The sequence below is a fragment of the Lepidochelys kempii genome, chromosome 17 (assembly GCF_965140285.1).
Source record: "Lepidochelys kempii isolate rLepKem1 chromosome 17, rLepKem1.hap1, whole genome shotgun sequence".
Taxonomy (NCBI): domain Eukaryota; kingdom Metazoa; phylum Chordata; order Testudines; family Cheloniidae; genus Lepidochelys; species Lepidochelys kempii.
Genome location: NC_136396.1, coordinates 9,357,842 through 9,380,947, shown reverse-complemented (window position 1 = coordinate 9,380,947; position 23,106 = coordinate 9,357,842). Strand labels below are relative to the sequence as shown.

The window sequence follows — 23,106 nt, the reverse complement described above, 5'->3', positions numbered from 1 at the left end:
ATCATTGTTTTAATACTGTTTAAAGCCCAGTTCAGCCACAATTGCATGCCTAAGCATGGTTGTAAAACACAATTATTTTATTTTTTTAGAAGGAGCCATACTTTTCCTCTTATGTTCTATTCCCCCTTTATCTTCCTTTCAAAAGTAGTGCTAAACTTCTTTTGCTTCCCAGTACTCAAGACGCAGCCTTCCAGTTTCCATTTGTGTCATAATAGGACCTGTATCTGAACTCTGAAAACAGGCTGAAATGTCTGTTATTTGTACATGCATATTTTAGTGTCTGCAAACTAGAATTCTGGAAAGTTTTTCACAGTTTAAATCTTCAGCTACTATTTAGTGAGTTGGTTAGCTGGAAAAAGAATGAATATAATTGATTTTAAAAATTATGGAAAATAGTGAAAGCAAATTTTGGCATTTGTACACGTCAGTTACAGTATTTCATAGAATAATATTTTTGATCAATGTTTTTTCCCCCTTAGATGTTCGAAATCTCCTTTTTTATTTCCTATTTCTTTCTGCAGACAGTTATACCTAACTCTGACATAAGTCTTCATCCACAGATCATATGTATTTATGGAATGCTCTATAGTAGTCATGTCTAGTGAATAAATTATGTGTGTGACTGTCTTGCTCATATTTCTTTTGTTCTTCTTGAACCAAAGTCCAAAGATTTCTCGTGCTTTTTCTTTTGAGTAATGTTCTTTGCAAATTAGGATTATGAGCTAAACATAACAGGATATTTAAACGCTTTTCCCCTCAGTGTTTCTTCCGTAGTCATTTGGTTGTTTTATAATGTAGATTGTGCAGAGAAGTTGTTTGACTTGGTGGATGGCTTTGCCGAAAGCACGAAACGTAAAGCAGCAGTTTGGCCACTGCAAATCATTCTTCTTGTCCTGTGTCCAGAAATCATTCAAGATATAGCCAAGGATGTGGTGGAGGAAACCAAAATAAACAAGGTGAAGAAAGCTAAAATGTCATAGTGAAAAAAAGTCTGAATTCACTAGGGTTTGTGTCTTGGCATGTCCTATATTGTTTAAAAACTCTATACTCTCTGATATAAGCCTATTCTGCCTCTGTTTTTTTTTAAAAACCCACATTAAACCCCCCTATTAAATCCCTACTTTTTCCTACTATTCAGGCTTCTTGGAGCTCTCACCTAGCCCTTTACTTTCCCTACCATCAGAGCTTTGTGTAATGACATATATCCTGCTTGATGAGGGTTGTATAGCTACTCGTGACAATTGAATTCCTAGAACTAAAAAAAGGGTTTGTGCGGAACAAACTGCCACCTTAGCACTTACAGTCCCTGCTGGGCTTGAGAGTAAAGAACTCCTAGCGTTTTGAATCCTGCCAAATTCCTCCCCAAGTCCCTTAATCAAGTTTTACATTACTGCTAATCTGAACTGAACTTTGTGGGCAGTGGGGTGTTTTTTTTTTTGTTTTTTTTTGTTTGATTCGGTTTTTTTGCAATGTGTGGAAATAAGAACATAACGGCCATGCTGGGTCAGACCAAAGGTCCATCTAGCCCAGTATCCTATCTTCCAGAAGTGACCAATGCCAGGTGCTATAGAGGGAATGAACAGAACAGGTAATCATCATATGATCCATTCCTTGTCGCCCATTCCTAGCTTCTGGTAAACAGAGGCTAGGGACACCATCCCTGCCCATCCTGGCTAATAGCCATTGATGGACCTATCCTCCATGAATTTATCTAGTTCTTTTTTGAACCCCGTTATAGTCTTGGTCTTCACAACATCCTCTGGCAAGGCGTTCCACAGGTTGACTGTGCCTTGTGTGGAAAAAATGCTTCCTTTTGTGTGTGTTAAACCTGCTGTCTATTAATTTCATTTGGTGACCCCTAGTTCTTGTGTTATGAGAAGGAGTAAATAACACTTGCTTATTTACTTTCTCCACACCAGTCATGATTTTATAGACCTCTAACATATCCCCCCTTAGTCATCTCTTTTCCAAGCTGAAAAGTCCCAGTCTTATTAATCTCTCCTCATACGGCAGCCGTTCCATACCCTAATAATTTGTTGCCCTTTTCTGAACCTTTTCCAATTCCAATATATCTTTTTTGAGATAGGGTGACCACATCTGCATGCGGTATTCAAGATGTGGGCGTACCATGGATTTATATAGAGGCAGTATATTTTCTGTTTTATAATCTATCCCTTTCTTAATGATTTCCAACATTCGGCTCTCTTTTTTGACTGCTGTTGCACATCGAGTGGATGTTTTGAGAGAACTAGTCACAGTGACGCCAAGATCTTTCTTGAATGGTAACAGCTAATTTAGACCCCATCATTTTATATGTATAGTTTGGATTGTTTTCCAATGTGCATTATTTTGCATTTATCAACATTGAATTTCGTCTGCAATTTTGTTGCCCAATTGCCCAGTTTTGAAAGATCCTTTTGTAGCTCTTTGCAGTCTGCCTGGGACTTAACTATCTTGAGTAGTTTTGTATCATCTGCAAATATTTCCATCTCACTGTTTACCCCTTTTTCTAGATCATTTATGAATATGTTGAATAGGACTGGGTCTAGTACAGGCTCCTGGGGGACACCACTATTTACCTCTCTCCATTCTGAGAACTGACCATTTATTCCTACCCTTTGTTTCCTATCTTTTAACCAGTTACCAGACCAGGAGAGGACCTTTCCTCTGATCCCATGACTGCTTACTTTGCTTAAGAGCCTTTGGTGAGGGACCTTGTCAAAGGCTTTCTGAAAATCTAAATACACTATATCCATTGGATCCCCCTTGTCCAAACTTTTTTTGACCCCCGCAAAGAATTCTAGTAGATTTGTGAGGCATGATTTCCCTTTACAAAAACCATTTTTTTACCCCCCCCCCAAAAATAAACCCCAAATTATTTTCGCCTATGTGTCTGACAATTTTGTTCTTTACTATTGTTTCAACCAGTTTGCTCAGTACTGAAGTCAGGCTTACAGGCCTGTAATTTCCGGGGTCACCTTTGGAGCCCTTTTTAAAAATTAGCATCACAATAGCTATCCTCCAGTGATTTGGTACAGAAGCTGATTTAAATGATAGGTTACAGACTATAGTTAATAGTCCTGCAATTTGAGTTCCTTCAGAACTCTTGGGTGAATACCATCTGGTCCTGGTGACTTATTACTGTTTAGTTTATCAATTTGTTCCAAAACCTCTTTTAATGACACCTCAATCTGGGACAGTTCCTCAGATTTGTCAGCTAAAAAGAATGGCTCAGGTTTGGGAATCTCCCTCACATCCTCAACCTTGAAGACCGATGCAAAGAATTGATTTAGTTCCTCCACAATGGCCTTATCGTCCTGGAGTGCTCCTTTAGCATCTCTATCGTCCAGTGGCCCCACCGGTTGTTTAGCAGGCTGCCTGCTTCTGATGTACTTAATTTTTTTTGCTATTACTTGTTGAATCTTTGGCTAGCTGTTCTTCAAATTCTTTTTTGGCCTTCCTAATTATATTTTTACCTTCATTTGCCAGAGTTTATGCTCCTTTCTGTTTTCTTCACTAGGGTTTAACCTGCACTTTTCAAAGGATGCCTTTTTGCCTCTCACTGCTTCTCTTACTTTGTTGTTTAGCCATGGTGGCTCTTTTTTTGGTTCTTACTATTTTTTTTTTTTTAATTTGGGGTATACATTTCAGTTGAGCCTCTATTATGGTGTCTTTAAAAAGTTTCCATGCAGCTTGTGGGGATTTTGCTTTTGAGGCTGTGCCTTTTAATTTCTGTTTAACTAACCTCCTCATCTTTGCGTAGTTCCCCTTTCTGAAATTAAATGCTATAGTGTTGGGCTGCTGTGGTGTTTTCCCCACCACAGGGAGTTAAATTTAATTATATTATGGTCACTGTTACCAGCGGTCCAGCTATATGCACCTCTTGGACCTGATCCTGTGCTCCAATTACAACTAAATCAACAATTGCCTCTCCTCTTGTGGGATCCAGGACTAGCTGCTCCAAGAAACAGTCATTTAAGGTGTTAAGAAACTTTGTCTCTACATCCTGTCCTGAGGTGATATGTATCCAGTCAATATGGGGATAGTTGAAATCCCCCCACTTATTACTGAGTTTTTTACTTTAATAGCCTCTCTCATCTCCCTGAGCATTTCACAGTCACTATCGCCATCCTGGTCAGGTGGTCTGTAATATATCCCTACTGCTATATTCTTCTAATTCGAGCATGGAATTACTATCCGTAGAGATTCTGTGGTACAGTTTGGTTCATTTAAGATTTTTACTTCATTTGATTCTACACTTTCTTTCACATATAGTGCCACTCCCCCACCAACACAACCTTCTTCTGTTCTTCTGATATATTTTGTACCCGAAAAGTTTGGTGTGCAAATGAAGTTCTGTAACACAGATAGAATTTGACTTGGCTACAACTAAAAATAAGCAATCCTTGGAGCATCCAAGTTGGCCACTGCCAAGCTGAATATATCATGGTATCTTCACACAAATGTGAATGGTCCAAAGTGAGTGTGTAAAGAATAAAATATACTTTTCTAAACTGATACACCAGTATTTCCATTTTTTTTTTGGTATTTAAAAATGTAAAAGCTCTGTCCACAGCTCCTAAAACATTGGTTATAACTATTTTCTTTTCTTTTCTTTTTTGGTTTTTATGTTTGAATTCTGCAGAAACTGTTTCTGGACAACCTCAGGAAAGCACTTGCAAGCCATAGTGGGAGCAGACAGCTGACTGAAAGTGCTGCTATTGCTTGTGTTAAACTGTGCAAAGCATCCACCTACATCAACTGGGAAGATAATTCTGTCATTTTCCTTCTCGTGCAGTCCATGGTTGATGATCTTAAGGTAAAGAGGAAGAGAGAGGAGCCTGGAAATCATTTTGTCGTTTTCTAGATCTGATGAGAAAATTGATTCGTGTCTTTTACTAATAAGCCCAATGTCTTGGAGTATCTTTGGTAGCATTTTTGTAAGCAAGCTGTGCATGTTCTAGTATTTTATAATTACACCAGTATTGCAGCTCCAGTATTCTTCATTCACTCTTACTTTCCTTCTCTCAAATCCCGCATTGTCTCTTGACTTCCTACATTTTGTTTCTGCTGAATGCCTTTTGGCTTAAATAGCACTAAGGAATTTTATATTCTCTTAATGCAACATTTACCCACTTACATCCCATATGTAATGCCCAAACTACTTCTTGCTTTTCCAAATACATCTTTAGCTCTGGGTATTGCAACATGTAATCAACCAAGCTTCTGAGATTATATGGGTGAATTAAAAAGCAAGGGATAGGTTCTGAATTTTCTTTTTTGTCTCTATTAAATCTATAAAAGTTGACTTTTTTTAAAGATTAAATATTATTTAAGAGGTTTCAGAAATAACGAATGTTAGCAGATTTTTAAAATTGTAACGTTTAGAGTGACCTACTCTCTGATTTTTTTTAACAAATTAGTGATATATTACAAGCAGACTGGAATAACATTTTTATCTGAATTTTTGTGTAGACCTTGCTGTTTAATCCAAGTAAACCTTTCTCAAGAGGCAATCAGAATGCAGATGTAGACCTTATGATAGACTGCTTAGTTTCCTGCTTTCGCATAAACCCTCAGAAGAACCCATACCTTAAGGTGAGGCCATGATTTTATGGGCAAGTAGTGTCTTCTGATGCTATTTATGACTTGTCAGATATCAAGGGTGTGTTAGTGGCAGCCAGAAATTCATAAATAATTTCAAACTTATTAATATTTGTCAGAAATTCTTTGTGTTGAGTATTTTGTATCAATCTGTCTGCTGTTCTGCTTGTATTGAAATTTTTTAAATTTACTAAAAGGGCTTTGGTGCTTTGTTCAATCTGATCTTGAGAGATGTTAAAGAATAACAGTTTTCCTAAATGGCTTTTATATTAACGTTTTCCTTCTAGATCTGCTTGGCACAGAATTCCCCATCAACGTTTCATTATGTGCTGGTTAACTCACTCCAGCGAATAATCACAAATGTAAGTTTTAAAAGTATTTAGTTAGCCTAGAGGTGGTTGATTTTATTTAGGAATTGAAATATTCATTTGAATAGACTATTGGCAGTAGACTAAATCTTGCGCACTGTGTTCATTCTACTGGTTCTAGCACAATCATCAAGATTTGCCCATTTATGGACAATGGATTTAGGTCTCTTCGACCTTGGGCTCACTGAGTTACAGGTCTGCATCTCAGTACAAATTTAATGTGCTGAAATGTGAGGATGAAAAAGCATGTTTATTGTATTGTTTTTAATATAAAGTGCTATTTTCCTGTTGCATAACAAGCTTCCTCATTATCTACTTACCAGGTTTCAAAATAGGCCGAGATTCTAATCACCATAGTTGCATGGCAGCAGTTCCTTTGCTGCTTCAACCCCTCTTGCTCTTTCCAGTGTATTGACATTGATCATTTAAGGGAGGAGGACCGCAGACTCATTATTTATATTATGGGAGGCAGTATTGCCTAGTGGATGGAGCAATGGACTGGGACTCGACAGATCTGGGTTCCATTCCCAGCTCAACTACTGGGTGACCTGGGGCAAGTCACTTCACTTCTCTGTGTTTCAGTTTTCTCATCCATAAAATGGTAATAGTGATGGGTACCTCCTTTGTAAAATGCTACGTACGTGCTAGGTGGTATTGGTGGTATTATGCCAGTCATGGAAACGGGGTCCTAGTCATGGAAAAGGGCCCCATTAGGCCAAGCGCTGTACACTCATACAAAGAAGGTGGTCCCTGCCCAAAAGAGTTTATAATCCAAGTATAAAATGAGAGACAACAGGTAGATGCAATGAACAGATGGGCGAGGCTTACCCCTATTATCTCCATTTGGTGTGGGGTAAAAAGACAGGACACGCATTTATTTTAAAAAAGTAAAAATTCCTAGAACAGAGATTAAACCCACAATCCAGAGAGCTTTAAAAATATTTAAACCACATTGCACTGTGTAACTTGGAGCATCACAGGTTTTTGCTAAAGCAGTAGCCTGCCCCAAATCCTGTGGGCTCTCCCTAGGGCTGCTCTTGTAGTATTTTTGCACTAGCTATGGGAAGAGCTTTGAACAGAAAGCTCCTGTAACTAGTGGCTTTCACTGAAACGTGAAACTTGATTTTCGTTTTAAAACATTTATAAAATTAACTTTGGGCCTTTAAATGGTTCTTTTCTATAATAATTTCTCCCTAATTTTTGTTGTCTAATAGAATGTGCAGTTCATACATGGACTTTGCACTGCTCTCAGGCTGAGTTTGAGGCTTTTTTGGGTCTTTAATGCTAAAGCACAACTCTCCGTGCCCACTTGTCTTCGATAAAAGTGACTGCGTGTTTCCTAATATTGCGAGTATGGAAGTAGTTTTCGATGAAGCACAAAACCATTAGGGAAAAGGGTCTTAATTTAACCCCTTCTGGCAAAAGAAAACAGAAAACTTGGAGTAGAAAAAAAACTGATTCCAAGCTAATGAAATCTTTGTTGTGAAAACTATTTGCCCTTTGAATAGTATTGCATAGCCCATTTTGAATATTCATGTCTTAAACTGGACTTTAAGTAGCAACTTCTTTAATTTGGCTTGCTTTTGTAATCTGCTACTAACTTCTCCAATGTCAGTCTAACTGACACTGATCTTGAAGTACTTACTGACTGAAAAACCAATTATGACAGCAAGTAGTCTGTTTTGGGTTTTTGTTTTAAATAGATTGTGATTTGTATGACGTGCTACTTTTTAAGTACCAGTGTATTTTCTTCCTAGTCTGAAGTGGACTGGTGGCCCAAGATTGATGCTGTGTACTGTCACGCCGTGGAACTCCGCAGCATGTTCAGTGAAACACTTCAGAAAGCTGTGCAGGGTTGTGGGGCCCATCCAGCAATTCGTATGACACCGGTAAGCCTTGGGGCTGTGATTTAACAATTACTGTCCATTGCATTTTCTGTCTCCATTCCATTCCTGTTGTTTTATTCATCAATGTTAGTCTGGAAGATAGAGTAAAAATGTAGCAATCCCTAAAGCAACAGAGAGCCTTACATGCTCTGTAAACCTTGCAGTATTCTGTGTATTCACAAAGTATTCCTACTAAGTTAATTAGTGATCTTGTTTCTTAGCTTTTATGCTGCTCTCAGACCGACAAGATAGAAATAATCTACTTTCTGTAATACAGTCTGAATGTTCTTTTAAGGTGTCTTGCTATATCCAGGCCTATTTAGTGAAGGCAATACTTGGCCTTTTTTTTTTTTTTCATAATCAGAATAATTCTACCCTCTGCTGCATACAGCAGAATAAATTTCAGTATCTGCTGCATTTCTACATTGATGATGAGCAGGAGTTTTTGATTTGAAATGCTTTTTGTTTGTTTTACTTACTCTGTCTTAAGCATGTTGGCTGTTTGGTCTTAGTGACAGCACAGAAATTGTAAAGATTTGCAAGCATTATGAAATGAAAACTGCTTTGATCATCTTTATAAAAATCTTCAATAAATCGTGGATTAGTCTATAGTATGCTATCCAAATGTCTTTTGAAGTAGTTCTGTTCATTTTGAACTTTCAGTTTAGGACTTTCTATATTGTGCGAAGTTAACTTGTTTGTTTTTTGCAAAGATATAGTTTTCAGTGTCCCAGATATTTACTGTAGCAGAAGGCCTAAAGCTATACATGCAGCTGAAATATTCCTAATAATTCAGTATTTTGTTTAAAAGAAAATGATTGGGCAAAATTAGTTGAACGTTATAGAATTGTTTAACTCAGTTTTTATATCTGTACATTCATCTGTTGAGAATATAGCAAGGGTATTGTACTTGGCAACTCTGAGATTGATTGATTGGTGGTGCTTTGTCTTTTGCTTCTTATTTTCTGTTCTTATTGGCTGCTGTCGCTCACATGATCAGATGCCAACCAGTCACTGTTTTGCATGGCAGTGGGCCTCTGTTGCTGTAAGTATGACCCATTGTAACTACCGCAGAAAAGCCTTCAATTTCTTTGACTTTTCTGTGTATAGTTACTGTTGAAGTCACATCACTTCATTTCAGATGGAATATGTAGCATGTCTTCAATTATAGGTTGTATGAAGTAAATAAATCATTTCACAGATCAGATAAACCATACAGCTTCCTTTCTGCCATGCTTTTCTTTTCAGAGTTCCCTTAATTGTGACAAAGTGATCATATACAGTAGCAGTTTTCTCTGGCAGTACAGTTGTCACTTTTTGTCAAATGCTTTGAGTATGAGATTTTATTGTGCATCTTTAAGAGTGAAATTGAATTTTTTTTAGCAAAATAGTTTGGGATTATAAAGTCTCAAATTTGTAATTACACAAAGCCATACTTGAAAAGAATTCAAGAATAGGCTTGTAATCTTTGAGACTACTTTTTTGTTCCAGGGTATAAATCTGTAGATCAAAAAGTTAAAATAAAAAGCTTGCAACTTCAGTGTTACCGCTTGAAAGGTATCTTCCCAGGGATGAATTTATTTAAGTTTTTAAAGAATACTGTGTTCACTGCTATTGTTGAGTCCCTCATGCATATAAAACTCAATAAAATAAATTGTAAAACTTGAAATACTATAATTTTAAATATTCCTATTTTCACAGACTTAAAAAGTAAGCAAAATTAGATGCTAATTACAGATTATACAGTTTGGACAAAAAATACCATCGTGGTAGCACCTAGGAACCCTGGCATTTCATTGTGCAAGGCTCTATACAAGCATAGAACAAAAAGGTCTCTGTCCCAAACAATTTATAGTTTAGTCAAAATATTGTTTATAATGAGATTGAAAAAACACAGCCAATATGCAATGGGAGCCATTCACATGCTTAAAGTTACGCATATTTGTAAGTTTTGCAAGATGAGGGCATACATTTGTAAATTAGACTAACTTTTAAGCTCTCATGATTAGCAACATCCAGATATTTGTCAGATGTGGAGGGCAATTCCCCTTTGATCAAGGACACTGAACAAGGATTAACATATTTCTTAGTTGTACTGAAGAAACTCCTTTGCAGATATCAAATAGCTCCTGAGAGCTTCCTCTGTCCAGTAGTGTAACTTTACATAGTTAACTGTAATTCTCTGTGTGTCCATTTGTGTGAAGGTGCATAGGCCATATCTCGGGACAGATAGTCACACTTACTTATAAAGGTGGTAGACTCTCTCACCTAGTTCAGGTTTCAGAGGAACAGCCGTGTTAGTCTGTATTCGCAAAAAGAAAAGGAGTACTTGTGGCACCTTAGAGACTAACCAATTTATTTGAGCATGAGCTTTCGTGAGCTACAGCTCACTTCATCAGATGTTTACCGTGGAAACTGCAGCAGACTTTATATACACACAGAAATCATGAAACAATACCTCCTCCCACCCCACTGTCCTGCTGGTAATAGCTTATCTAAAGTGATCAACAGGTGGGCCATTTCCAGCACAAAACCTGGATAACTTTAGATAAGCTATTACCAGCAGGACAGTGGGGTGGGAGGAGGTATTGTTTCATGATTTCTGTGTGTATATAAAGTCTGCTGCAGTTTCCACGGTAAACATCTGATGAAGTGAGCTGTAGCTCACGAAAGCTCATGCTCAAATAAATTGGTTAGTCTCTAAGGTGCCACAAGTACTCCTTTTCTTTTCACCTAGTTCAGATTTTTTTTCATATCTGAATTGCATAACTGTTTCCCTGGTGAGCTAGGATGAACAGAGGCATTAGAATCTCCTCCCATGCAAATGAGGAAATTGAATATTGTATGAGTAGTATTTCACCATTCCTCTTCAAATGAAGCTAACTTTCTCTGACTTTAGCCTGTGTTAGAGTACTGTACGGGCATTTCTATACTACAGTGATAAGTCAACCTATGATCACGTTACTCTCCTTCTGTCTACTTTCCTTCTGTCTCCTCCTCACCAGAGCGCTTCCACCAACTGAAGGGGGCAGTGTGGGGGACTGGGAGCTAAGGCTCTCAGCTGTGCGCAGTTCCCAGCCGGGAGCCCAGCTGCTCCTAGGGCTTCTCACCTCCAGTGGGGAGATATGTACCCGGAGCCCAGTCAGCGGCCATGCTCCTGGCAGGGAAGTGAGCACGGGCAGCAACTGGGCTCCCAGCGGAGAGCTTCAGTGCAGCCGGGCTCTCAGCAGGGAGTGTAGAGCCAAAATCCAGGGGGCGGAGCAGAGATCTGTGAGCCCGGGTGGCAGCCCGAGTTGGGAGCCTGACTGGCAGCCCAGCTTGGAGCAGAGGCTTGGCAGCAGCCCGGTTGGGGAGCCTGGAGCCAGGCTTCCTTGTCAATTTAATGGCTCCAGCTCCAGGAGAGCCGTGAAATTGATAAGACACTCAACAGCTGATGTAGGGAATACACTGTCTACACAGACACTGTGTTGCCCTAACTACTTCGACATAAGCCTCTCATGGAGGTAGAGTTGTTATGTCAGTGTAGTAGGGCACTTGCATCATTGGGACAAGGCTGTAGTGTGTACACTGACATAATTAGGTCAACGTAAGCTGCCATATGTTGACCTAACTGTGTAGTGTAGACCGGGCCTCTGTATTTTACTAATGATTCAGCACCATCTGAAAACTGCAAGACACGGTTTTCAGAGATCCATTGCATTAAAATAGAGTAACACAGCTGCTACTGCTTAAAATGTGAGAAGAGTGAGTTCTTGCCTTACAGTAAAAAGAACAGGAGGACTTGTGGCACCTTAGAGACTAACCAATTTATTTAGTCCCACGAAAGTCTCACGAAAGCTTATGCTCAAATAAATTGGTTAGTGTCTAAGGTGCCTCCTTTTCTTTTTGCGAATACAGACTAACACGGCTGTTACTCTGAAACCTGCCTTAAAGTATTGTCATTTACATTAATATCGAAAAACAGCATGTTAACATTACTGTGATTTAAACTAATTCTGTTTTAAAAATCTAAACGTATTAAAAAACCCCCCAAGATGTTGAAGTTAAATTAAAACCATCGATTGCTGTGCCAGCAGAAGTATTTTGATTTTTGTTGTTGTTTGAGGGATTAAAAAAAATTACAATATTTTATTAGTAGGTATATCTGATTTTCTTAGTATTGGAATAATTATTTTCATAGGTTTTTCCCCAATTTCAGAAAACCTTTTGTGGGCAACTTATTGACAAGATGAAATTCTTTTTCGCTTACATATAGTTTTAATTAAAATGATAGCTTATTTTTAAACAAACTATATTTTTAATATGTAAAAGGTTAAAGTGAATACATAAAAGGGTAAAGTACAAAAGTTATATTTATACTTTACTGAATTGCATATACAATTGTTAGCCATATGATACCTGTTCCTTTTCATGCATTATTGATTATAAAAATAAGCTTTTAAAAATGTTAAATTATCAACCCCGCTATATGTAGTACTTCATTGACAAATGTTGTAATATTTTTTCCTTAGAGTCTTACATTTAAAGAGAAAATGACAAGCCTTAAATTTAAAGAAAAACCTACAGACTTGGAAACCAGAAGTTATAAGTTTTTGCTGTTATCCATGGTAAAACTGTTACATGCTGATCCAAAGCTCTTGCTGTATGTAAGTAAATGTTACTGTTGAATTAGTGAAATCTTGATGTTAAAAGAAATATTGAAAAAGCATTTTAGCTTTTTGTTAAATATGAAGTCATCATATAAATAACCCTAGGAAATAAAGTCACTAAAGTATAAATACCAAAAACAAAGTAATAAAATTGGTAAAAAAAATAAAAATTCAAACTCAGAATGTTTAGCTCTAGGATGATACTTTTTTCTCTTCTCGTCATCCAATCAAGACAATTTATGAAGGCAGCTTTTCTAATGTCCATTATATAAACACCAGGCCCATCCCACTGTATTTCTTCTGCTTATCAGTAATGTGATGAACCTGGGCAGTGCGTTAGGACAGATCCCAGTCAGTCATCCTAGTTGCTGATCATTGTGTCAAGAATGAGACGACAAGATAGCGAGACTGCAGGGCATGAAGTTCTTTGGTTCTAGAGAGCGCCAGATTAAAGTGACAAAGAGTATAAAACCTGTAAACTTGAATAGAGGGGAAATGGATTGGGGAAGAAAATACGATCAGGAAAAAGAATTAGGGTAAAAATCTCGAGCAGAAAAACAAAAGAGAATACTAAAGAGAAATTAATGAACTCAACTTGTAAAAATATGATAGAAGAGATGTTATGAATAACACTGTGGAAAGACTGAGGGAAAGTCACCAAAGAATCATAAGGGAGATATGAAAAAGAGAGGACAGTAAACTTACTAAGATATGCTTATTTTGTAAATGGATGTCATAATGGGTATTCTGTAAGGTTCCTTTCAAATAATTTTTCTGGGATTCTGCAAATCATAATATGGAGATCAACTCTAACCAAAGCATCAGAAATTAGTTCCAATTATGTTAAATGTACACCTTGAAAATAACATTGGATGTACAATATTGCCAAATAATCATTATCATTTTATTACAATCTGAATCTTATAATGAGGGTTGTGAAATTTTATTTTGTCTGTTTTGTTTACTCTTCAGTTTGAATTTTTTTTTTTAGATTGCCCCAAAGTATGACATTCAAGGACTATCTCAAAAAACAAACAAAAAAACCAACTCACCAATCCCTCTTTACTTGTATGAGGATCTATGAAAGTAGTCACCTGAAGTCTGCCTGCGGTTAATTTAGTTCTGTGAATGCTGTTGGCCAGGGTATTGAAGGGGTCTGCATTTTCAGAGCAGATAAAACATGGCCCATTTCTGAACAACGTTGCTTTTTAAACCATTTTACTCTCTTTACTGTTTAGAATCCAAGGAAGCAAGGGCCTGAGACACAGAGTAGTACTGCTGAATTAATTACTGGACTTGTACAACTTGTTCCACAGTCCAACATGCCAGAAATAGCCCAAGAAGCCATGGAGGTAAGGGAAGTGTTCTTCCCCACGCAGGGTGATTAGCTTGTGAATTGTGCTGAGCATATCAGGCTTTTTGTGTAAAAGCTTTTAAGTATTGATCAGTTTGTTTCCAAAGTTGAGTGTTAGAGCTTGTCTACATGGCAAGTTACCACTCTGCAAGCTAGGGTGTGAATTTGCAGCGCACCAGCTTGCAGCATGGCCGTGTGGACATTGGTACAGCACTCGGGGACTTTGACTGCACTGTAGCAATGTCCTTAGTAACTTGGTGTGTAGATGAGCCTTTAGTGTTTGGTCTGTATTCATGCATTTTTCTAAAAGTAGGTTCAATTGAAAGTTTGCAATACAATAAAGCAAAGGCCTATTTAAGGAAAGATTTCAAAGGTATGATAGGGAATTGTCTTCTGTGGTCCTCCCATGTCACTGAGAGATTTGTTCCTCACTGAAGCTGGCCTTAACCAAGATCTATTTCAGAAGGGGTTTTATGGATCTTCCACTACATTGTAGAGAGAGTACTGTTAAAATCCCTCCACTGACAGCCTGCCTGTCTGCCCCAGTTCTTTCCGACTGGCTGAGATAAGCATTCATTTTACCTCTGGGACCATGGCCAATGATGGTTACTTTCTGAATCAGCAAGTGTGGAGGGGGCATATAAGCAGGCAAGTACTTCTAATCCTAAGGCTGTTAAAATCCTTTCCCTGCTTGTTCTGTAATTAAAGTGCACCACACTTGAGGTAAATGAGCTTCAGTAGTCCAGCAGGCAAAACACCAAGATTGATTTCTAAGCCGTCCATGCTATATTGCTAATGTAAGGCTGCTGAGTAAGTTGCCATTCAGTTTGGTACGTTCATGCGTTTTCTTGGTGGTAGAAATGTATAACAGATTTAAAATATATTGAAACTAGAGACGTCAATTTCTTTTGGTGTGTGAGAAGGAAAGATTCTATGTCTCAGTTAAATTACAAGTTATTAAATTGTCCTGGATTACTGTGATTTGAGGCTTGCACATGCTATCAGGAGCACTGTGTCTAAGACTTCCATCTTCCACGCTTCTAGGGGGAAAACTTTCAAATATTGAAGGAAAGGATATCTAAAACATTCTTCAGGGTGTTGCTTTTACTGCTTCACTCAATCTTTGTAGCTAAATTCTGCGGCTTGCATTGCGGCATTTCCATCAATGATAATCACTCCAAATGTTACAGTATCCGTATGTTGTTTTGGCCCAGAATACAGTGGTGTCTTTTTAAATAAAAGTACTGTGATTGGCTTGGAAGTGTTTTGGACAATTTAAATATGACAAACTCTCCCAAACCCATCCTCTAATGTATAGTATTAGATGAAGGATTTGATTTTCCGTTAGTTATGTTACTTAGTTTAGGCATGCTGGGCCAGACTTTGATCTGGAGTAAGCCGAGGTAGCTCTGTTTTGAATGGAGTACCAGCAATTTACACTAGCTGAGAATCTGGTGTGTTTTATGTCCTCAATCTTTAACCCACTTACCATCTTTTTTTCTTCTAGCTTAGTTATTTCAAAGTGGTTCCTGTTACGAACTATTCTGAAAATCATTAAAAGTTGCTACACAAGTGTGTGGGGATCTGCCCTAGCTGATGGAAATGTCACTTTCAATGGTATTATTTTGCCACCACAGCTCTTACAATCTCTGCTTTCATGGAATTTGTTAGATTGATAAAGTTAGGAATTCGAGGTAGAGCTGCTTATTCTATCGTTGATTTATTTATTTATTTATTTATTTTTTTAAAAAAAATTTTTATAAACACAAAAGTATTAAATTTCTTTGGACATTTTAGCAGGGGTCTTCAAACAGTAGGTGATCTTACATGAAGCATCTCATTTGTCACATTACCCAAGGATAGTTACGGATGACGTGGCAGCTTTTAATTTAAATTTCCCTTGCTCTTGAGAGCTTGCCATAACTATATTTTGGTGAATAACTTGTAACCAGCAGTTTTACTTTTTCTGCTTGCTAATTGTCCGTGACTTTGTGATTTTTCTCACATTTATTTGCCAAATATTTTCCCGAAGAAATTATTGGTGTCGAGCTCATTTGTGAGTATTTGCTATATGAGCTGTCACTTTTGATTGGGCACATAGGTCACATAGTCCATTTCTGTTCTTTCAAGTTTCTGGTGTGACTATGCATATTTAAAATTCATAATTACTTTTCTGCAAACATTTTTCAATAGTTGTTTAAACCTTGCTGTTTCCTTAAACCAATAAACTTGTTCAAGAGAATAATTGAAGAAAATAAACCCCAAAGAGGTGCAAACATAATTTTTAAAAATGAAAATGAATATTTTTGAAATATGCTTGCTAATACTCTCCCAGTTCTGGTCAGAATGTACTGTTATTTTAATTAACTTTTTGCAAGTTGAAAACAAAGAAATTGCACCTCTTTTCTTACAACAGAGAATTCTTCAACTATAGATGCTCTATTGTTGCTATTCTAGTTTTATACCAGCAGGATTGCTGTTTCATTACATTTTTCCAGATGGGTCATTGAAGTAAACACTAAAGTAAAAAGTTCCCTTTTTAAAAGACTTGACATGTCCTTGGTTCATTTTGGAGATTCACATGCAAGTAATACAAGATAATGTATCAAGTTTGGGTTGTAAATATTTAATAAAAGCTAAAAGATGATTATGGAAGCTTGCTTAATAATGAACTTCTGCTTTTCCATAAAAAAAGATTGCATATTTTTGTTTTCCATTAGATTTACTATTTTAAATGTAAATATAATTAATATTTGGATTCATATATATTTAATCTACTTTGCTGCATATGCTGAAGTACTCTGCAAATTATTTTCTCTTAAGTGAAAAGCTACTCTGTTTTGAATTCAGGCCTTGCTAGTTCTTCATCAGTTAGACAGCATTGATTTATGGAATCCAGATGCACCCATAGAAACATTTTGGGAAATTAGGTAGGTAAATTAGCTTTTATGAATCAGATAAATAGCCCTGTCTGAGATGTCTTTTCTTTTGAAGTAGCTGTGGTTTATACTTGTCTGAAAAAAGCCAAGTAGTTTCAATGTGTCTCTAAAACCAAAACTATTCATGTATACACTATCTTGTTTAGTTTCACAGAAATCCTTTTCCATTTTACTAGTTAACTTTTACAGAAATTGCATGTCACAGATATCTTGCTAGCTTTGTCAGAGGTTTTTAATCCAGTATTCAGTTGTAACTGTGGCTGTTAATTAAAAATATGTTTATAATTTTTATCTTATCTGATTGAAATGCTTACTATTTGCTTTTTAAAAAAAATGTATATATGCACTAAGGCAGGATAAATCCAGCAAACCCACCCCTATGGAATTACTTAATATTATTTCTGAAACTAAAGCTCACTTTATGTGGAAGTTCATTTCACTGGTGCGCGTCAGCAGCCTTGTCCTAAAGGGTTTTTTAATAAAGAATTCTACTGACTAAGATAATCTAGCATTTTATTTTATAATTTATAATATAGCAATTGCAGCAATTGACTCGATAGATGAGACTATTAGGGAAAAGGTATTTCAGCACTCACAAGAAGGCAAAAATGGACATTAAATGTGACCCTGCATGAACCTGAAATTGTGAATCATGAAAATAAACTTAAAATATTTCATGCTTTGTCATAGGATGTGTATCAGTACACAATTTTTTTTTTGGTAGGAGAAAGGAATTTAGTATACGTTTCCAGAACACATTGCTCTCCGCATCAATAAATTAGTCTTCATTGGTGCATTATATGGCTTCAGGGATTGGTAATGTGGATAGGCTTTCACCTTTACATTTTTGGCTTGAGTCCTGCCTAGGCTAGCAGTAATTGAAACTATATTATATAGCTATGATGAGTTTGTTGTCTGTTCAGGCTGGGGGCAAAAAAACCATAAAAACTGACACTAATCGGGACTCTTTGGCAGTTTTAACAGTGTACTGAATGGATTTGAACGAACACTCCTAGATGTGTGTTCCTTACTAACAGAGTTGAGACACATCAGGGCAATGTAGGTAAACATGTACTGCCACCCTCTGAGCTGGATCAGTTCTGTGATAAATGAATCACAGTTCTGAATCAACAGCCCTGAAGACTGGACATCTGAGAAGTACCAAAATCACTTAATTTCCTCTAGGGAATAAAAAATGGCCTGTTGGGAGGTGGAAGGGGACAGCTTTGTTATATAAAATATACTCTTTATATTTTAAATGGACTATTATGCCATATAGGATATTCCTACTGATTCCTTGATGCCATGTAATGATATATGGATATATGCACACAAACAAAATGGGGAATGACTGCCTAGGAAGGAGTACTGCGGAAAGGGATCTGGGGGTCATAGTGGATCACAAGCTAAATATGAGTCAACAGTGTAACGCTGTTGCAAAAAAACCAAACGCAATTCTGGGATGTATTAGCAGGAGTATTGTAAGCAAGACACGAGAAGTAATTCTTCTGTTCTACTCCACGCTGATTAGGCCTCAACTGGAGTATTGTGTCCAGTTCTGAGTGCCACGTTTCAGGAAAGATGTGGACAAATTGGAGAAAGTCCAGGGAATAGAAACAAAAATGATGAAAGGTCTAGAAAACCTGACCTAAGAGGGAAGATTGAAAAAATTGGGGTTGTTTAGTCTGGAGAAGAGAAGACTGAAAAGGGACATAAGTTTTCAAGTACATAAAAGGTTGTTACAAGGAGGAGGGAGAAAAATTGTTGTTCTTAACCTCTGAGGATAGGACAAGAAGCAATGGGCTTAAATTGTAGCAAGGATGGTTTAGGTTGGACATTAAGAAAAACTTCCTAACTGTCAGAGTGGTTAAGCACTGGAATAAATTTCCTAGGCAGGTTGTGGAATCTCCATCATTGGGGATTTTTAAGAGCAGGTTGTACAAACACCTGTCAGGGATGGTCTAGATAATACTTATTACTGCCAGGGGACTTGAGTAGATGACCTCTCGAGGTCCCTTTCAGTTCTATGATGCTATGTCTTTATCAAGAAATTGTATTTGGATTATTAGATAATATAGCTAATACTGAATTTCATTTTGCTGCAGTTCACAAATGCTTTTCTATATCTGCAAGAAACTAACTGGTCATCAGATGCTCAGCAGCACAGAAATCCTCAAGTGGTTGCGTGAGATTCTGATCTGTAGGAACAAATTTCTTCTGAAAAATAAAGTAAGTAAATGTTAATGTTAATCTGTTAAATCAGGTTTTTCTTTTTTACTTTATTACCTCTGTATATTGGGTAATTTCTTTGTGATTGAAAGAAATTTTACTAGCTCCACCTTTAGTTGTGTTAATGCACTTTATCTTTCTTTACAGAGCAGAATGTGATATATCTATATCTATCTATATATCATGGTCTCAAATGGTCTACATTTGGTTAGGTCTTTTTAAATACATAGCTAACACTGTGTAGAATTTTTTTTTTCTGTTTCTGCATAGGAAATGCATGTCTTCCAAAAGGTTTGAAAAATGTACTTTGCGGAACTAAAGACTTGTTGATCACTGTTGCTTTATATATGAAAATTGTAAGAAATTTCTGTCAGTGCAAGAAAGATGATGATGAGGATAATGTGTACATCTTCAGACACAATAAGATACCCATTCTTCTGACATGGTAGAATGACTTCCAAAATTCTGTCCTACTTCTCTTTCTGATTGTCTCACTGTGTCAAAGTACAAGCCCAGACTCTCTCTAGCTATTGCAAGATCACCTCTGAGAAAATCAGTAGCTAGATGGAAAACCAAACCTGTTACATATTCAGCAGTAAAGAAGGCCTAATCAGGGTAGAGAAGAGGGAGTAGTGTTCTCAAACTTCAGTTCCAGATAACTTAAAATACCAGTGATTAAAGGACATTCTGTCTTATTTCTGGACTTCTTCACATATACAGTGTTTCTTAAATAAGAGAGGATTCCATTTTAGAGCGAGGATTAGTGTGTGTGACTTGTTTGCCACTTGTATCCCTATTATTAGCTTTGTTACTACATGAACTTTTTTCTCAGTCTTTCTTATGCTGACTACCAAACAGGCCTGTTCCTTGGGTATCTCCTATTAAAATATTTATAAAATGTGGGAAAAAAATTAAAGTTCCCCCACAACTTCCATTTTAGTGTATTTGGTACCCAGGATTCCAAAAGCACTATTGCTCACTGTATTTTTAAAAAGAAAAGGAGTACTTGTGGCACCTTAGAGACTAACCAATTTATTTGAGCATGAGCTTTCGTGAGCTACAGCTCACTTCATCAGATGTTTACCGTGGAAACTGCAGCAGACTTTATATACACACAGAAATCATGAAACAATACCTCCTCCCACCCCACTGTCCTGCTGGTAATAGCTTATCTAAAGTGATCAACAGGTGGGCCATTTCCAGCACAAATCCAGGTTTTCTCACCCTCCACCCCCCCACACAAATTCACTCTCCTGCTGGTGCTAGCCCATCCAAAGTGACAGCTCTTTACATAATCAAGTCGGGCTATTTCCTGCATAGATCAAGGTTTTCTCACATCCCCCCCACCCCCATACACACACAAACTCACTCTCCTGCTGGTAATAGCTCATCTAAACTGACCATTCTCCAGGTTTAAATCCAAGTTAAACCAGAACATCTGGGGGGGGGGGGGTAGGAAAAAACAAGAGGAAACAGGCTACCTTGCATAATGACTTAGCCACTCCCAGTCTCTATTTAAGCCTAAATTAATAGTATCCAATTTGCAAATGAATTCCAATTCAGCAGTTTCTCGCTGGAGTCTGGATTTGAAGTTTTTTTGTTTTAAGATAGCGACCTTCATGTCTGTGATTGCGTGACCAGAGAGATTGAAGTGTTCTCCGACTGGTTTATGAATGTTATAATTCTTGACATCTGATTTGTGTCCATTTATTCTTTTACGTAGAGACTGTCCAGTTTGACCAATGTACATGGCAGAGGGGCATTGCTGGCACATGATGGCATAGATCACATTGGTGGATGTGCAGGTGAACGAGCCTCTGATAGTGTGGCTGATGATGGCCACACTATCAGAGGCTCGTTCACCTGCACATCCACCAATGTGATCTATGCCATCATGTGCCAGCAATGCCCCTCTGCCATGTACATTGGTCAAACTGGACAGTCTCTACGTAAAAGAATAAATGGACACAAATCAGATGTCAAGAATTATAACATTCATAAACCAGTCGGAGAACACTTCAATCTCTCTGGTCACGCAATCACAGACATGAAGGTCGCTATCTTAAAACAAAAAAACTTCAAATCCAGACTCCAGCGAGAAACTGCTGAATTGGAATTCATTTGCAAATTGGATACTATTAATTTAGGCTTAAATAGAGACTGGGAGTGGCTAAGTCATTATGCAAGGTAGCCTGTTTCCTCTTGTTTTTTCCTACCCCCCCCCCCCCAGATGTTCTGGTTTAACTTGGATTTAAACCTGGAGAATGGTCAGTTTAGATGAGCTATTACCAGCAGGAGAGTGAGTTTGTGTGTGTATGGGGGTGGGGGGGATGTGAGAAAACCTTGATCTATGCAGGAAATAGCCCGACTTGATTATGTAAAGAGCTGTCACTTTGGATGGGCTAGCACCAGCAGGAGAGTGAATTTGTGTGGGGGGGTGGAGGGTGAGAAAACCTGGATTTGTGCTGGAAATGGCCCACCTGTTGATCACTTTAGATAAGCTATTACCAGCAGGACAGTGGGGTGGGAGGAGGTATTGTTTCATGATTTCTGTGTGTATATAAAGTCTGCTGCAGTTTCCACGGTAAACATCTGATGAAGTGAGCTGTAGCTCACGAAAGCTCATGCTCAAATAAATTGGTTAGTCTCTAAGGTGCCACAAGTACTCCTTTTCTTTTTGCGAATACAGACTAACACGGCTGTTCCTCTGAACACTGTATTTTTAGTATCTCAAGCGGGATTCCTGGTTTCTCTGAAGTCCAGTTTCTTTACTTTTCTGGAGGCTTAGCTTGCAACTGTTTGTGCATATCTCACTCCTGCAACTGGGCTATCCATCTTGTTTTACACATTAAGAAACTCAAGAGTCTCCTACAGTTGTGCTTGTAGATGCAGAGGGACTTGATTTTGGCCAGCTCTTCTTGTGAGTTTGATCTTTGTGCAGCTTTTTTGGTTATCCTCACCTCTACTTAATATGTCATTGTACTCTAGACTCTCGATTCATCCTCCTTTCACCATTTTCCACGAGAACAAGATGATACTTCACCCCCTTGCCTGAGGTTCTTACTAAAAGCTGTTTCGAACTTTCAACTTCTGTTGTTACTTTTCCTCCATGGCTCACCTGGGGAGTTTGATCTCCATGATTTGGATGTGAAGGGGACTTGAATACCTTGATAAAACAAGGACTTTTCTGCAAGTCGCCAAGTCTATAACCTTTACAGCGTATTTTAAGGGTTGATCTATTTCAGTGCCCAGTCTTTGCAAATACAGTGACTTGTGTTTTCAGTCCTGCTGTTCACAAGTCCAGGTAGCCTGATGCACATTTGATTATGGCATAGATATGTGTCTTTTACATAATATGCCCATCCCTGAAATTTGTAGAATCACTTTTATCTGGAGCTTGATATTTATTATTATAAGCTTTCCAAACACAACTGAAGAGACAGGATTTGTCCCACAGAGCTTACAGTCTCTGACAGAAAGCAATACACAAGCATAAAGAAAATGTCAAGAGTTCTTATGGTCTTATTTTTTTTAAAACATGTTCCCAAAATCATTTCCCTTATTCCCTTGACTAGGTGCACCAGTGAATTTGGTCCATAATGCTTCCCCATTGTGCCCATTTCCCTATAAAAATAAGTTTGGGCATAAGCTGAAGAAAGGAAAGTCAGGTGGTAACATTCCAAGTATGTGGACTTTTCTCACAAAAATTACACTAACCCAAACAACACTCTGACATCTTGGATGCAACTGATCCAAGGTAGTAAGTTTTTTTTTCTTTCCATTTTCTGATACATACATTTAAAAAAAACCACCTCATAACAAAACATCAAGTGAATTCTCAAGACAATTGGTCCTCAAGTCCTTATCCCTAGAGCTCAGGTATTCAGAGTATAAATTAATTCAGATCTTTAAACTGTATGCAGTATACTATCAGAGATTTTCCAAGGCTTTTAAGTCAGAATCAGCTATTCTTCAAGTTAAGAATCATCTTAATGTTTATTGTTTCATTTCTTGGAAGAGAAGTTAAGGTAAAACTTGTACTAGTTATGGTTCTGAGAAATGTGTCTTTTAACAAAG

At 37.6% G+C, this 23,106-nt stretch overlaps 1 protein-coding gene across 9 annotated transcripts in view; it reads left to right on the top strand.

Annotated features, from left to right (window-relative positions):
- Positions 1 to 23,106, top strand: part of NF1 (neurofibromin 1) — a 170,621-nt gene that overhangs the window by 26,494 nt on the left and 121,021 nt on the right. For 7 of the 9 annotated variants that reach the window (XR_012155355.2, XM_073315122.2, XM_073315120.2 and 4 more), the window contains exons 8-16: positions 799 to 956; positions 4,646 to 4,819; positions 5,476 to 5,598; positions 5,892 to 5,966; positions 7,730 to 7,861; positions 12,370 to 12,504; positions 13,746 to 13,859; positions 16,712 to 16,791; positions 18,906 to 19,029. Coding sequence is in view for 8 of the 9 variants with exons in the window: in XM_073315122.2 (XP_073171223.1) it covers positions 799 to 956; positions 4,646 to 4,819; positions 5,476 to 5,598; positions 5,892 to 5,966; positions 7,730 to 7,861; positions 12,370 to 12,504; positions 13,746 to 13,859; positions 16,712 to 16,791; positions 18,906 to 19,029 (1,115 nt within the window). In the remaining variant the exon portion in view is untranslated. Of the gene's footprint in view, positions 1 to 798; positions 957 to 4,645; positions 4,820 to 5,475; positions 5,599 to 5,891; positions 5,967 to 7,729; positions 7,862 to 12,369; positions 12,505 to 13,745; positions 13,860 to 15,390; positions 15,479 to 16,711; positions 16,792 to 18,905; positions 19,030 to 23,106 lie in introns of those variants that run through there. The other 2 variants (XM_073315123.2, XM_073315126.2) reach the window with 2 other exon arrangements.